Below are 17,619 nucleotides of genomic sequence, written 5' to 3'. Positions count from 1 at the left end.
TTAGACTTAGTGCTACAAGGAAAGCCTAGTAGGTAATATAAAATGATGTTCACTAGGAATAACTATCCTTTCAAGGTCACAGTGGGGTTGATCTATAGTAAAAGTAAGAGAGTACAGAATGTATGTGTAAAGGATGTACCCTTTCTTGTGGTCGTTAATGTGCATCTGATAATTGATTTAGAAAATGAAAAGATGAAATGGAACTTAAGATTGTTTAGTAGCCTGATGATTGTCATGCTGTAGATACAAACGTTATGGGTCCCTTCCCTTGCATTGTTTTGTAAGATGAGCAATGCTGAGTTTGGGCCAACTTTTAGAGTTAGAACTTGAGGTTTTCATCTGTCAGTAATAAAGAGTAAATAAAAGTGTCATCTTCTTTAAGTGAAACATACATTTTTAACAGTTCATTTCATTACCTTTCTGATCTACTCTGGACCTTCTATCTCACTGGCCCCAAGCAATATACTTTGGGAGATACCAACCTCGGTGGAGTTTGCTTATATGTAGCTGTGCCCGAGACAAGATTATATGCAATTAACAGAAACTTCCATCATTCTCCACTTCCACACTTACTACAGTTAGAGTTGAATTTTCTGAAGTAAATGTCAATTCTTATATCTCTATTAAAACCATACAAAAGAAGCAAAAAGAGGAATTTTGTAACCTTGGAAAAAGATATGTACATAAATGTTCTTCACAAATGAATGTAAGCTTAAGTAAACTTGGGACAATCTATCAAGAGAAGGTTTTTTTTTCCCCAAGTTCTTTTATTTCTGTAGATGAAAATAAAAATACATTGGTGAAATTTTCAAAGATCAAACTCTTCGATTTTCCTTTTTTCTATTAATGTTCATACTACTAATTTCACTAGGGAGAAAAGTTATACATTTTAACCAGGATAATGCTATGTAATGTGAAAAAAGTTTACTAGAAAAAAATGATAATCCAGGAAATGTATTTTTTTCCCTCAGTGGTAGAAGATACAGTCAAAATAAGCATATTTAAGGCCCTTCGTTGCAAGGCTCGATACACGGAGAAATGCGCTTTGACTCCTCAGATGGAGACAGAAAAGATAAGAGTAGATTATCATCACCACTCCACAGTGTTTCAGTGTCTGGAGAAAAAGAGGATGGTGTGAAGCGTGTCCGATACCAATTTTGATTACAGTCTGGTCCAAAAATGCTGTTCTGTGGTTTGGCCTCCCGCTTCGAGCTTTTCTCTTGGAATCTGTTCAGGGACTTCATAGCCTCGGTTGATGTAGAATCCATTTCTGCCATCCCCTGCATAATCTGTCCTGTTCGTGGGAGGCCAGGCTGAGTCTTCTGCCAGCTTTTTTTGCCAGTTCTTGTATTGACTTTTAGAATAGAATCCAAATTTTTTCTTGATCAATAGCCAGAGCTTTCGATTTTGAAGGACGGCATCCTGGAAAATCAAGTGGAAAAGACAATCAAACCATCATCCATGGCCCCCGCAGCCAAGTGGCTCACCACCACTCCCTATTCCCCTAGGCCCTCCTCAGGGATGTGCCTATTGCTGCTGCTTCTGGCAACTTCTCCCTGCAGTCCTCAGGAAGTCTAGCAGCTCCTGGGGTTCTTTCCCTTGAGAGCGAGAGCGTGCTCGTGTTCACAGAAATCTGCCCAAAGCTTACAGGCTTTCATTTCCACAGATTTCCTAGTTAAATCCTGGCTGGTGATTCACTTGGAATTATTTTATTGCCAGACTGAAATGATAATATATACTCAAAACCAAGAAAAGGAAAAAAAAAATCACTGCTACGTGCCACATGCCACATAGAAGGTGCCAAATAATGGTTTATAGAATGAATGGATGAACTCTAGAAATCAAATGGGTTTTGCTTTCCATTTTGGAAGTTCTCTTGTTTTCCATCTTCACAGGCACACACAATTTTTACACATTTATAATAATAGAGTTGGTCACATTTTGCATTCCACTTTTGTTTATCCCAGACTTTCTGTCATATACAATTTGTGGCTATAGTCTTCTTAATAATCATTTTTAATAGTTGTATAACATTTCTTCAAATTGCTGTATAACTATGTATTTAAATAGCATCTCTACTTTTGAACACTTGAGTCAAGTCTAATATTTTACCATTGCAGATAATACCTTGTACATTGTAATGTACAATTAATTTTAGTGTACATTGTCATTGTAATGTATAATTAATCCGTTGTAGATAATACCTTTGTAGATGAATACCTTGTAGTATGAATACCTTGTAGGTTTTTTTCTCTCCTTTGGGGTCATTTTTTAAAAAAATATAGTCTCAAAAATGGAATTCCTCAGTTAAAGAGTGATAAATTTATGCTCATTGTATACAATAAGATATTTGTGTAAATATATATATTTTAATTTGGTTGATCCCTTTTCCCGAGGAACTTACAGTACATGAATCTTTTTTTCCAACTGTCCCTTAAAAAAAATAGTACCCGAGCCTTTCACTGAGGAGGTAAAGTCATTTAGTGACACTGAGTAGAAGAGACATGTTCTAAGGGAAAACCTTCCAAGGTAAAAAATGACTAGAATGAACAATGGTTTCCCTACTCTCTTAATTAAGAAAGCCCTCCTGAAGACAGTTCTTCACTCTAAAAGGTCTCATTGAATTTTAGAGTTGGAAGGTCACCCAGTCTAGTCTCTACTAAATTATTGAGAATACTAGAAGAGTACAATACAATGCCTTCATGTGAGGTAAAATTAGACTTAATTTGGTGTTTTGGTTTCTACGCTACAGATACTGAGAGCATTCCTATGCATCCTTCAAAGAATTTTAAATCATTCTCCAAGGAATTTCCCTAAAGAGAATATGTATAGTTTTTACAAATCCTTAGTAACTATCTCTTTTGGGGCAAAAGCAGTGGCTCTAAGAAATGAGCATCTGTTGAGCACGAGACCCTTTATTTGTTTCTCTCTCTAGAAAAGTAATAGGAGCCATATAGAAATTACTTTACCTCTACAAAGAAGGCCACACAGAACTGGGTGAGGGCTGCCACCAAAATCAAAACCCTCCACGATGTCACAGTTGGGATGATCTGTTAAAAAGTATACCACCGTTATACTTTGCATAGCTTCCACTTGGAAAAGAACATATTAATTATTTAATTTATACATTTGTAACAACTCTCTGAGCTTGGAGGGTAGGCGTTACTTTCTCCACTTTACAGAAGAGAAGGTCAGTACTTTGACCAGGGACTCAAATCAAATAAATGAATGGCAGAGCCAGAATTCAAAGAACTGACTGCTCCTGGCCTGTGCGCCCTCTAGTGCCTGGCGACAGATATGGAGTAAATGTGCCCCAGGTCACAGATGTGAGACTGGACACTTGGGAGCCTGTGTCTCTCTCTTCACTTTCATCTTTTCAGATAGACAGGAAGAGGGTGTAAGATTAAATCATTCATCTAATGATATTATTACTTCTAATTCTCTCAGAGCAAAATCTGCTTGGAATTCATTCTTTCAATAAAATTGACGTATGGGTATATGTAAGGGGATAGAGGTTCAAGTTTATTTTTACTTAAACGAGATGAAAATTTTCTGAAAAAATCTTCCCTGCCCTAGATTAATGGCTTGATGAAAGTTGAAACCATCCAACCCACCTCCTTTTAAGGATTAAAGGGTACATATTGACCACCAAATACATTCATTTAATAGATATGAGAGCCACAACTTCCCATGGCTGTATCCTTAGCAAAAGAATAGTTATGCTGCCCCCTTACTGACCCCAAAGGGTAGAATATGGATGACTGTATAGGGGACAGAGCTGCCTCGAGGAGCCTGCACAGTGTCTAAATGCTCACCTTTAATTCTCATCCCTATTCTGAGATGGGTTATTTCAAAGTAACACTTCTGTCACTTTTTCCGCCAAGTGGCAACTGCCTTTCTCAGGGTTGTGAAATACAGCACACTGGGTGCAAGAGTTGTCTGCAGAAGGCTTTAAGATGTGGCAGTGGGTCAGTTCACAGCGGCAACCCTGGCGCTTTCCCTCCCTGATCTCTTCTTCGTCACTTGGCCTGCAAGGCACCTGTCACACTGCTTTGGGATCATTTGCTTCTGTGATAGTCTTCCCTCCTAGCTTCTGAGCTACTTGAGAGCAGTGACCACATCTTACTCATCTTTGTAAGCACAATGCCAAGCACACCCTGGAGCTTCATAATGTTTCATAAATGACTGAATGGTCTAGGTCTTCATTTCCCAACTGCTTCTCTCTCCACAGCCTCTCTGCCCTCACAGATAGCTTTCCTGCCATCATCTAATTAATCTGTCTTAAATACCCTGCTGAAAAACCTGCTCAGATATCTTTAACGACTCCTCGTTGCTCTCAGTATGAAGTTCAAACTTCCCTGGCTGCTTTCATCCGTCCGTGCCTTCCTCACACTCCACAGCATACTGTCTCCTTCCTAGCCAAGCTTCCAGGTATTCTATGAAACAAGCTTTGCTTTTGATTTTTATGTCTGCTGCCCTAAATTCTTTTGCATTTCCAAGACAAAAGAGACTCTTTCAGCCTCTCTGCTTGTCCTAGATGGGAATATCCCTACCTCCTCCCTAGCAAAATCTAGCCTATCCTTTTGGACCTAGATCAAGTTGCATGTCCTCAATGAAGCCTTCCATGACAGCCACAGGCCCCAGTGAGAGCTCCTTCTTTCTATGTTTTTCCTATTTCTCTCTATCTTTACATTGTCTTCAAGCATGGATGGCCTCAAGTGGCCATGCCATCATTTCACATGGGTATGGCTTATCTCTTCACAACAAAACTATAAATTGGAAGTCCAGAGTCAATCTTTCTCTTTATTTTATTTCTCTCACAATGCTGGGTCCAAGAATGGGTTGAATAATCTTTTAATAAATTTAATTTTAACCCAGTGCACCCTGGATCAAGTAATGTCCTTTGAAATAAAACTCCCTGCAGTCAATGTCTGACAGAAAATGATTGGCCTATGTGTCTACTTTTTCTTAGTTGTCACAACTACCTTATAAAACATTTCAACTATATGTTTAAAAATATTAAACTTGAAGAACTAATTATCATATCAATGCATCAATTTTATTGTATTAGTATAACATAGAAGAATGAAGTATTCAAACATAGCATTTCAAGTGTCAACAGGATAAATGTACCTAACTGATGATACTAATAATATGAAAATAATCAGAGGCTAGCATATGTGAGATCCAGATATGTTATTTGGCCTTCCAGCAAGCAGGAATAGCCTCACAATATTCAGTGGTCAGAGAGAATATGTTAATAACTGATTTGCAAATTACAATTCAAATATGATCCCATTGCACATGTGAGTCACGCCAGACATGCAATGAATACCACTTACCTCCATTCTATGGTATACATTTTGAAAATCAGAAAACAGAAAGAAAATTATGAAGCTCACGTCAGATAGCAGCAGAAGTGAGAATGTATCTAAAGAAACATCAAACATTATTTTCAGATGCTAAAGGAACGTTTCAGGTAATTTGGCACACATTGCAGAATCAAATATTTCTGTTGGGCAAATACTGGACACATCTTCAGATGTTTTGATATCTCCTCGTATATTTTAAAATATGTTCTAACGCTTACAAGACAAAGGTAACATCTTAAAATCTTCCCTTGAAAGGCTAGGTGTAGAAAGCTGCTAATCAAATGCATTATAGTCAACTCCATAAGGGAGTTGCCTAAACTGAGGAGTCCTGCGCGGCTGGGACATCCTGCAATGACCAGCTCATGTAAATGGTCACCAGAGAGGCCCTGGTGCTTTGTCACCATGTGTCAAGTGAGTCGTGCATGCACAGACTCTTGGTAGCATCTCATTCTTCTTTGTTGCCCAGAGAATACAGGTCTTTTATTGACATTCAAGGCCTTCCACAATCTGGTGCCAATCAGCCTTTCTAAATTGACCTCTGATTGTTCTTCCTTATGTGCCATAGGAAAGTTAAACCACAGACCTGCTGCTTCCACAGAGGCCCAACACCTTCTACTTCCTGTGCCTTTGTTCACACAACACCCTGTGTACACGATATTCTTCCTGTCTTGGCACATTCCAATTTTTTTAAAAAAGCCCAGTTAAAATGCCACTTTCTCTTTAAAAAGTCCTTAGTCCTCCCCTACAAAGTTTTATTTCATATGGTTTATATAACTCTCTGCTTTGCCTGATCTTCATGTATGTACCAACTAGACTGTAATCACTTGAAAGTGACTTTGTAGCTGCTTCTCTGGGACTCTGAATTAAAGAGTATGTGAGAAACTAGCATGCACATCTGCTGGTTTCTTTCTTTCCAACCTTCCCAAATTACTTTACTTTGGGAGCTAAACTGCCCAGGATGCACTGTGCCATCATCCCTGTTCTTCTCCCCCAACCCCGTCCACTCCTGTGTCCATCACAGCTTTCAGGCACTTTGTGCATGGCGCCTTATAATGCTTTATGATAGGATTAGCATCTTCAGGCCAAAACAATAGTATTTAATCAAGGTTGCCATGATATAAATGATTCTTACAATCCTTGAAATTTATAAACAAACAAACAAACTAGGTTTTCTCTTATACTCTCTCTACTCCATTTATTCCAGTGTTTATTGTCTACTGGCCCCCAAATCTATATAGGTTGATACCAACCAGAAATCAGAGGCAATTGCCCCTCCAGAAGGCACTATTTTTGGAAGCCACCAGAGCTGTTTTCACCCTCGCTCACCTACGCCTGCCCTCATGTTCATCCATGGCTCACTTTACATATACAGCTAGATGCTGCACCTCCCAGAAGAGTATCCAGGCTTGCTTGGGAGGGTATGAGGCCGAGAGAAGAAAAGCAGGAGCTGCATCTGCCAAAGTAAAGCAATCTGAGCAGCGTGGTGATAAGAAGACCCCAGGAGACGCCAGGGTGGATTTTTCATTTACTTCGTTGTTTCCAAGTTCCAGGGACCCAGATGCTAGAAAGTAGATGATGCTCCAAATGTCCAGTCTGATGAAGGTCTGGTACTCACTAGCGGCTGGGCTGAGTGCTGTGTACATCACACTGTCTTCAGCCTAATGATCTGAAAAGTAGGCCAGGCTAGTGCACAAATGAGCTGTGTGGAAACAAAATTATAAGGCTCTCTTCTTTAATTCAGCTTTGATTGGAAAACGTAATGAAGAACTAAAGTGTAGGTTGCTCTCCTTGGTTAGTTGTTATTGATGAGGAAACTTGCAAGAATGGGGCTCTGTTTGAATAGGCGACTTTGGAAGACAAGTCCTGGACAAGCCATTACAGATTATTTTCAGATGAGGAAAGGGTTAGTGGATATCCACACTTGTTTCCACAAAAATGTAATCTGTACTTTTTCTATATCTCATCTTCATAAAGTTGAGCTTCTGTCAAAGGCTGTTAAGAAGGGTAAAGACTTTCCTCTTATATCAAAATAAAATTGCTTGTATATTTTAACAGTAGTTCCAAGGGCTTTTGACATGTAACCTTGAGAGTATGTGATTTATTATAAGATTATATTTGTTAGAATATTTGCCTATAAATCTTTTTTCACTTAAAATTATCAGTTATGTTTGAATAAGGATTTGAGTTTACTCACAAGCTGTAAGTCGCTATGATGTAACTAATCCAGCTCTAATTAACTCAATTTATGTAAAAGGACTTTGTAGCTACTCTTCAAATTAAAGTCCTAGCCAATGTAATATATCCTCCTTGTAAAATATGTTTACAATTAAAAAAAAGGACATAACAGATTAACTTTAAAACATAAAACAAGATGTGACAAGAGCCAAGGGCATTATCAAATGTATCAAAATTCAGAAAAATTATTAAAAAATTCGGGAAGAAGTTTATAGAAAATATAAGTTAAAGGAAGATCTTAGCATGCTCTCAAAACCTTTGACAAAATAGCTATACAAAAAAAAGGGAGGAGATGAGAACAGAGATAACATGAATTATATAATTGCTAAAACTGGTTTAATACAGTAAATGTACATTTCTAATTTAGGAATAGGAATGAGGTTTCCTTTCCTGATATCTATGACTTATTTAGAAAATTAGAGTTTCTGCCATGTGATGTATAAAACTGTAGTAAATTCTACAAAGCAGAAATTTTACAGACTGGATTCTCTGATCATGACAATAAAACCAGAAATTATTAACCAAATTCAAATGAAAACTCCCTCCCAACATACAAATTAAAACAAAATCCTAAAAATCTGTTGAATCAAAAAGGAAATCAAGTCTGTTGGTAAGCTATTAAGAAAAAGAATAGTAGGAGAATGAAAATAAAATCCCTTCCCACTTGAAAATTAAAAATCACTATTCTGAAAACTAGTGAATCAAAGAGAAAATTCAGCCGTAGTTGGAGGCATATGAAAATGTAAAGAATGTAACCCAAACTACAATCGTTGGTCTTGAATGCTTTTCTAACTTCACAAGAATAGAAGAGAATACATAAATTATAACGTCAATTCAAATGTTAAAAAAAATTATCAGAGAAAATAAAAAGAATGGGAAAAGCAAAAATTCACAAATTAGAAAATAGAAAGCATATAGAATTATTAAATCTGAGAGGTGGTTCTTTAAAAATCACTAAAAATACATTTCTGGTAAAAATAAATGAAAAATAACACATAAAACTAGTTAGGATGAGAAAATATTAAAAGAGTTGTAGAAGGCATTAAAAATTATAAGAAAATACCACCCAAAATACTATGCTAAGGCTTGATAATCTCAAAGAAAAGGAATTACGTAGGCAAAAAAATTATTTTAAAAAACAGTTTTAAAAGAGGATAATCTAAATCAATCCTTTAAAAACTAATTCTTTCAAAAGAAGTATTTGCAACCAGATGATTTTACTGGGTTCATGCAAATTGTTGAGGAATAGATCATTTCTATCTATAAAATATTTTTCAGAGGAAATAAAAAATCACAGGGTTTTCAAGTCTAATACCCAAACCTAAGGAAACACTATACAAAAAATTTCAGACCAATCTCATATAAAATGTAGATATTAAAAAAGTATAAAATTCAATTCAGGAAAAGTATTATCCACCACAAATAAGTAGGGTTTGCTCAAGAAAATGAAGTTGATTTTTTTTGTTGTTAGTGCTGACTCCTAGTGACCCTGTGCACAGCAGAGTGGAATCCTGCGGGGTCTTCTTTGCGCCATCATCTCACCTTCCAGCGCTCTATCAGACAGTGCTCTGCTGATATTCATAGGGTTTTCATGGCCAGTTTTTTCAGAAGTGGGTGGCCAGGTCCTACTTCCTAGTCTGTCTAATCCAGAAGCTCCACTGAAACCTGTCCACCACAGGTGACTCTGCTGGTATTTGAAATACCAGTGGCGTAGCTTTCAGCATCACAGCAACACACAGTCACCACGATATGATACCAACAGACGGGTGGTGTGGTTCCCTGACCAGGACATGAACCTAGGTTGCACCATTGAGAACACTGAATCTTAACCACTAGACCACCAGGGCTGGTGTGAGGATGATTTAATAATAAGTTTATAATATAACACATTCTAGCAATAGGTCAAAGGAGAAGAAAGTATAATCATCTCAGTAGGTGATGGGAAGGCATTTGATGAAATACGTCTCCCATTCTTGATTTTAAAACATACTCTTAATTTACTGGAAATAGAAGTTCGTTTTCTTTACATGATGTAGCCTGCCTTAAACCAATATTCAAAATCAAATTTACAAGTAAAAACTATTGGAAGTATTTTCATTAAGATGTAGAATTGTTTGCTGTTACCATTATTATTTAACATTGTCCTGGAAATTCTGGACTATATACTAAGACAGAAAATATAAATGGGCATTTTAGCTATTGGAAAGGAAAAAAGAATATTATTGCTTGCAGACGTTAATAATTATCTTTCTAGAACACTCAAGAATCAATGATTAAAAAGTTCAGAAAGGGTTCTGGATAGAAAATAAATGTAAACAGCATTAAAGCTTTTACATGTATTAGTGATAACCAGGTAGGAAAACAAAATGGGAAAAAGTCATTCACAATATAAATAAAAATACAAAAAACATAAAAATTAGTTTCTTAAATAAATGTGCAGGAGAAAACTACAAATATTTACTAAGAGACATAAAAGAAAGCATGAATAAATCGAGAGTTGTGACTTGTTCTTAAACGTGAAGACTAAATTCTGTAAACAAATAAATTTTTCCCGAAGTATCAAAATCCCAAAGCTGATTTTTTCAAAAGCCTGACAATTTATCCTAGAGTTTATCTGGTAAAATGAATAAGAAAGAAAAGTAAGAAATTTTTGAAAAATGATGAGTTATGAGCAATATTCCAATCTTACTACTTATTAAAATTTATTATAAAACTGTAATTTTTAAAGCATAGTGGTAGATCAAGAATAGGCTGGGGGCTGGCCAGGTGGTGTAGTGGTTAAGTTCACACATTCCATTTCCGTGGCCTGGGGTTTGCGGGTTCGAATCCCGGGCGCGGACCTACACACTGCTCATCAAGCCATTCTGTGGCAGCATCCCACATACAAAATAGAGGAAGATTTTTACAGGTGTTAGCTCAGGGACAATCTTCCTCAAGTGAAAAAAAAGAGGAAGATTGGCAACAGACGTTAGCTCAGGGCCAATCATCCTCACCAAAAAAAAAAAAAAAAGAATAGGCTGGCATATCAATGAAATGGAAAAGATGGTATATAAACTAATTATATATAAATTAATATATAAGTATACAATATATATAATACAAAAACATACAATATAAACTATGTATATAAGAAAACCATTAATATACATGAATATAGGTGTGATAAAAGTGACATTACATTCAGTTGAGTAATAAATGACCAAAAGGAATATTAAATAATAAAATCTGCTGAGAAAACTAGTGACTAGTTGGATAAACTAGTTTGATGTCTACCTCAGACTACATGCCAAAATTAACATTAGATTCAAAAAGCATTAAAACAAATAAAAGAAACTAAGTGATTACCTGATTTCGTAATAAGAATAAACTCTCTGTGCATAAAGGCAATGGAAAAAAGTCAGAAAGGAATAATTGGCTCATATAAATAAATAAGAAATATAACAGGAAGCCAATAGAAAAAAATGAATAAAAAATGTAAATAGATAATTCAAAGAAGAAGAAATGGCCAATAACATGAAAATAAGTTTACCCTCACCGGGGTCAAAGAAATGCACAGAATGATTACAGTCACTTGACCAATGTTATTAAGTTACTAAGAGGTCAAGTTGTATTTGAATTGGTTAGACATTTTTTATAAAATATCTTGACATCTATGTACATGCTTAAAATCATTCTTGATGACTCACAATCGGACAGGACTCATGTGACCATTCAATAATGCATGTACTTTTCTGCAAATGTGCAGGTTTCTGCCTAACAGTTCTACCACCTATGAAAAGACCATTCAGGACTCAATTTTAGAGTAATGCAATCGTTTCCTTCTCAGCCAGTCACTTCACCAGTGAGTTGCAATTCTAGGGAGGGTGGGAGAGTGGAAAAAATATTCAAAAAGGAAAATTAAACTTCAAATACTTACAGTTTGTGTAGATAGGTTTTCGAAAGGGCTTTCCCTTAGAGAAGACAAATGCTAGTGTGATAAAGTTGAAGTTGCTGATGGGCCACAGTGTGGTGCTCTCAAAACTTAAAATTGAACCAGGATTCAGAGTTGCATTTCCAGTCCAGTCTCTTTCCAAACTCACATTTGTGGAGAAATTACTTTGGTTGTCCAGAAAGCACTTACTACAAAAGAATCAGCAGTGTTTATGGGACTTTGCATTCTATTTTTATCCAGCTGGTGGAAAAAAAATAGTTAATCACTACCATGGGACCTCAGCTTTCCAACTGTCCCAACCGGTGACTACCAAGACATATTTTGTTCACCTCTTGCAATGACAAAGCAGAAAAAAAATTCAGAGGAAGTCGAGACTGTTCTTCACCCAGCATTGCATTTAGAACAAGTGACATGTCTTAAAAGGGGCTGTATGACAAGTTTCTGTGGAATTCCTTTCAATTCAAAGTAAATGAACTGTGTGTGTATGTGTGGTGTTTTCTCTCTCGTGGACTAATGTAAGCCCCCTGAATTGAGTCCTGAGTTTGAATCTACCTACTCTACACCACTCTCCTCACACAATCAAAGGCTCTTCCTGAGGATCTGAACATGACACTCTCCTGCTTGTGAGTGGCTATGGCTCTGTTTTGCTAATAAATTACGTTCAAACTTCTCAGGCAGGCCCAGGAGACCTTCACATTCTGGTCTCAATCTCCCTTTCCCGCCTTATCTTTTGCCCAGTCCTCCCAGGCTACTTAAATTCCAGACATATAGGAATATTCCCTGTTCTCCAAATATCACAATTTGCACACTTCTGGGGTCAGACATGCTATTCCCTCTAACTTCACTGCATCTGAAACATCTTTACGTTTGCTGGCAAGTGTAACTAGTGTCCCCCTTTCCTCCCCCAGAGCTGCATTTAGCTTATTGTTCTGTAATTATTCATTCATATATTTTTATTTTCCACTCCTGGGATGAGAGTTCCTTGAATGTGGGATTTTTCTTTTGGTTTTATTTTTCTGTTTTACTTAAATTTATAACAAATCCTTAGCACCTAGCCGAGCAATGCCACATAATATTTTCTTAGAAAAATATTTATTTCAGATACGGGCTTTCCAAGTCCTGATTGATCTGTTTGCAATATTCATTTTTTTCAATAATCAAACGCACAAATCAGCTTTCTCATTCAGCTTCAAACTTTTTACTACTATTATAACGTTTCTAGATGAAATGCATTTCTCAATTGTGAACTCAAATGCAAGACTTAAGTCTTGTTATCCTTGGCTCCCTGGTGTCCCAAAATGTGCTTTGCATATAGTAGATGTTCAATTAATGTTTGCTGAATATATTAATGAAAAAATCAGTAACTGTTCTTGCACAAAGGGGACAGATAGACTAGAAGGCCTGAATTATAGAGTTTAACACCAAAATGTATCTAATCCAATATACTTACATTGCAGATGAGAAATTCTAGGGCTAGTATGGCTTGGCTGGTTAGTGATGGAGGCTGCCCATCCATCCTTACTCTTTTGGCTACACCATGTTGTCATCTAGATTCAATCAGAACTTTACTTCTCTGAATATATGCACTCCAATTTGGGGAAAAATCTGCTTTTGAAACAAAAATGAATTCTATATTCCAAGTAATAACTTGAATTGCTGAATTTTGGGTCTAAGTGACATCTTAGACATCATTTGGTAGTTTTCGATCTGTCTTTCACTGATTCCTGGGGTTCTGATGCCTTTAGGATCACAGTGGAGTGAGGGGGAGTTTGTACAAGCCCAACTTCAAAAAGAGCGGCTCTTTTCCGGCCTTTCCTTGTGGAGGTCAGGCAAGCTTTGTCAGAAAAAATAAAGTTTGAACATTTATAGTACAGTTCCCCTCATCTTACCCTTAATTTACAGTCAAAGAAATCAAAGCCTGGGGAGGTGAAGAGACTTGCTCTGATTCTACTGTTCAATTCAATCAGAAAAATGATACCATCAACTAACATTTTAATTTTAACATTCATTTGAAAAACCCAAACTAATTTAAGCAAATTTCTTTTGTACATCAGGGCCCAGCTAACTACAGCCCATAGGCCAAATCTGACTCACCCCTGTTTTTGTAAACAAAGTTTTATTGGAATACAGTCACACCCACTTGTTTACGTATTGTCTATGGCTGCTTTTTCATAACAATGGTAGAGTTGAGTAGTTGCAACAGAGACCATCCAGCCCACAACACCTAAAATATTTACTACCTGGTCCTCTACAAGAAATGTTTGCTGACCCCTGGTCTATAGGATATCCCAACCATCAGGAATGAATACATTCATTCAGTCAAATAGCTGTTAGATCTATACATCAACAACCAGTGTGAAGATCTCTTCCCACCCACTTCACATGGCTCACCTCAGGACTCCACCCATTAACTGTGTTCTGTGTTCTACCCCATCATCAGTGTTTCGCGGTGTGGAGACACAACTTTTGTTAATTAAAATTTGAGGGTATATATTCAAACCAAGTTGCACAATGTCATTGGGTTCTAACTGTATCATCTTCAGAAAGGAAAACTAAGCACTGAACTTTACCTGTATCTGTAGACTTCACAATACCAGGGCTGCTGCTTCACACAGAGAAATGCACAGAGCTGCACTATGCAGGTGAAACAGACATTCAGAAAGACTGAGAGCAGCAGAGGAGGAGAGAGGAGATGTCCTGCTGGGCGGTATGGAGCCAGTTTTGGGTAGGCATGAGTTGAACTCACTGAAAGATAAATGCATTTTTCCCATTACAATTTCATTGTTGAGAATAAAAGATTGAGATCTTTATTATCTTAAGTCTTGCCTGAGGGTTCAGACTCAGCAAACATGAACTGAGGGTTTACATCCAGATAAGCTCATTGCCTAGCTACATATCCAACGCTACCAGCCTTTGCCTCTTCCATGCTTTAGTTTCACCTTCAGAAATGAAAAGTAATGGGCTGGCCCACGGCTTAGTGGTTAAGTGCGCGCGCTCTGCTACTGGCGGCCCGGGTTCGGATCCCAGGCGCGCACTGAGGCACCGCTTTTCCGGCCATGCTGAGGCCGCGTCCCACATACAGCAACTAGAAGAAAGTGCAACTGTGACATACAACTATCTAGTGGGGCTTTGGAGAAAAAAAAAAAAAAAAAAAGGAAGAGGATTGGCAATAGATGTTAGCTCAGAGCCGGTCTTTCTCAGCAAAAAGAGGAGGATTAGCATGGATGTTAGCTCAGGGCTGATCTTTCTCACAAAAAAAAAAAAAAAAAAAGAAATGAAAAGTAATGGTTAAAAGTTCTGGAGTTAAAATATTTATGATATTGCACGATACAAATATTTTCCCCACAACCAGACTGACCAGGAATGATGTGTAAAAGAGTAAGATGGCCTTCCATATGGATAAGCAGTATTATTTATCTCAGTGACAATGAGAAAGTAGAGAGTTAAGATGAGGAGAGTAAGGAGGCATCTAGTAGACTAATCTTCATGTGCTGGGAAATTTTTTTTAAAAAAAGTTAACTCTATTATTCATTCAGCCAGCCTTCTCTGAGCAGTTTAGCACACCAGGACAGATGCTAGACATGTGCTCTGTTCCCTCCTGGATAAGTGTGTAAATGGACAACTGCTAGAGCATTAGACTTGGTTAGGAAAAAGAATTCATAAAAAAATCTTGCTTCCAGATGAGAGTGTTAGAATATATTATATTTTTGATCCTAGGATTTATTATTTTTTTTAATTTAAAGGGTTGGCAGTGAGCAAAGATTAAACAGGACAACAACAAACAAATGACTACATCCTTCTTAGAAGCCATATATTCTAACAGGCTGATGAAAATGGAATGTACTTGACTTCTTAGGGCAGAGCAGGAAAGAAGCATGGGAAGGTCAGGAATTAGATACACCACATTTACAGGTTTACATCATAGTCATGTTTCAGTTCTTGTCTTCATATCTGTCACCTCTTTTTTCACAGCTTATCACTGGTTTCTTTGGTATAAGGAAGAAAGTAGGGTGTGTATGCTTAGGTTTGTGTTCATGCATGTAGGGGCAGGGTGGTGGGGAGTGGGTGTCCAGTTTGGGGTAATAAAACTCCAAAGTACATCTTCAGTTTGCTGAGTGTGTGTTCTGGGGTAATCATGTAAACTCTTTTGTCCTTCATTTTCTCATGTATAAAATGAATGTGTTGGAATGTCTAAATGGTCTCCAAAGACTCTTCCAACTCATTTATTCTAAAGCTCTATGACTATCTAAGACTTTACCTTTACCAATTTCATCAAGATTTCCCCAGAAGGGTCCTGGTCAAGAGGCTGTGGGGTATGCAGAGATGAGAAGGACATCTTATCTGCTGTCAAAGAGCTTGAAGTCCAATGGAAGACACAGACAGTGTGTGTAATAAAGAATTTGGCTGGCCCTTGTCCCAGGTTCCTGGGAGGTTACCTCTAAACCCCTGGAACAAAGAATTTGGCTGGCTTTTCTCTTTTTTTTTTCTTGCTGAGGAAGATTCACCCTGAGCTAACATCTGTGCCAGTCTTCCTCTATTTTGTATGTGAATTGCCTCCACAACACAGCCACCGACAAGTGGTATAGGTCCACACCCCGGAACCGAACCTGGACCACTGAAGCAGAGCGCACCGAACTTAACCACTAGGCCAGAGGGCCGGCCACTAGAATTTGGCTGGCTTTTATCCCCAGCTTCTGGGATGTATTCTCTAAATCCTTGATTTTTCCTGAGTTGATAGAGTGTCTTCATTATTTGTGATGGGCTCTGATAGTTTAAACTAACAAGATGACTGATGCTGGGCCTGAAGAAAGTTTGTGCTAAAGAGATGGCTCAGGATGGGAGGCTGGTCATGCCAAAAATACCAACTGTGTGATTAGAGGGTTGGGGCTTTGAGCCACGTGATATCAGCCTGACCTTCAGGGAGAGGAGGAGAGCTAGAGATTGAGTTCAACCTCATGGATAATGATTCAGTCAATCATGCTGACATAATGAAACCCCAATAAAAACTCCAGACACCAAAGCTCAGTTGAGCTTCCCTGTTTGGCAATACTCTTCATATTGTCACACACTGATGTGCCAGGAGGGTGACGCAAACTGCCTCCCCAGGGAGAGGACAATGGAAATGTTATGTTTGGGACTCTCCCAGACCTTGCCTTATGTGTCTCTCCCTTTGGCCGGTTCTGATTTGTATCTTTTTATTATAATAAAATTATAATCATATTATAGCACTTCCCTGAGTTCTGTGAGTTGTTGCTATGAATTACTGAACTTGAGGGGTTATTGAGAACCTCCTTCTTCTGACCTCTAGTCAGAAGTGTGGGTGGCATGGAGACCCCTAACTTACAGCTGGTGTCTGAAGTGAGGGCAGTCTTGTGGGGGCTGTGCCCTTAACCTGTGAAGTTTGGTCTAACTCTGGGTAGTTGGTGTGAGAAGTCATTGCATGGGCACACAAGGAAGGGGCACACAATGTGGGCTGTGGTCAATGCCGATGATGAGTGCAAGTAGACTGTGCTCTGGGCTGCAGAAGGCAGACGCTGCAGTGCTTGGAGTTCTCTCTGACCTCCAATAACCAAGGTAGAATGTGGCCATAGAGTCCATAAAGAGGCTATGGGTAGTGGAGAGAGGTGTAATTGCATCTCTGTGCATCTGGCTTCCACCTCTTTGGTCTTCTCTTTCTCAGATGCTTATTGAATTTCTGGCGTTTCCTTTCTTTTCTTTTTTTTTTTGGTGAGGAAGATCATCCCTGAGCTAACATCTGTGCCCATCTTCCTCTATTTTGTATATGGGATGTTGCCACAGCATGGCTTGATGAGCGGTGCATAGGTCCGTGCCTGGGATCTGAACCTGAGAACCCCAGGCTGCCAAAGCGGAGCACACAAAGTTAACCACTATACCACTGGGCCAGCCCCTGGCTTTTCTTTTACACAGGGACAGTGGTAGATTGAATTATTGGCCTCATTTTGGAAGAGTGTACTTTACTTCCCCTTAATTTTGGTTTCACTGTGTGATTTTCTCTGGCCAAAGAGATGTTAGAAGTTTGCAGACTGCTTGTATGGCTTGGCTTGCTCTCTGGCTCTGCCC

At 38.2% G+C, this 17,619-nt stretch overlaps 1 protein-coding gene across 1 annotated transcript in view; it reads right to left on the bottom strand.

Moving 5' to 3' along the window:
• Window positions 1-801: 801 nt before the first annotated feature.
• The window catches only part of ATP13A5 (ATPase 13A5), a 110,436-nt gene continuing 93,618 nt past the window's right edge, over window positions 802-17,619 (bottom strand). The window contains exons 26-30 of the mRNA XM_058555609.1: window positions 14,109-14,283; window positions 11,524-11,726; window positions 5,343-5,431; window positions 2,970-3,050; window positions 802-1,422 (exon numbers count right to left, since the gene is read on the bottom strand). Of these exons, the coding sequence (XP_058411592.1) occupies window positions 1,162-1,422; window positions 2,970-3,050; window positions 5,343-5,431; window positions 11,524-11,726; window positions 14,109-14,283 (809 nt within the window). The 3' untranslated portion in view covers window positions 802-1,161. The remainder of the gene's footprint in view (window positions 1,423-2,969; window positions 3,051-5,342; window positions 5,432-11,523; window positions 11,727-14,108; window positions 14,284-17,619) is intronic.

This window comes from Diceros bicornis, chromosome 15 (genome assembly GCF_020826845.1).
Source record: "Diceros bicornis minor isolate mBicDic1 chromosome 15, mDicBic1.mat.cur, whole genome shotgun sequence".
Classification (NCBI taxonomy): domain Eukaryota; kingdom Metazoa; phylum Chordata; class Mammalia; order Perissodactyla; family Rhinocerotidae; genus Diceros; species Diceros bicornis.
This window is presented reverse-complemented; position numbering and strand designations above follow the sequence as displayed.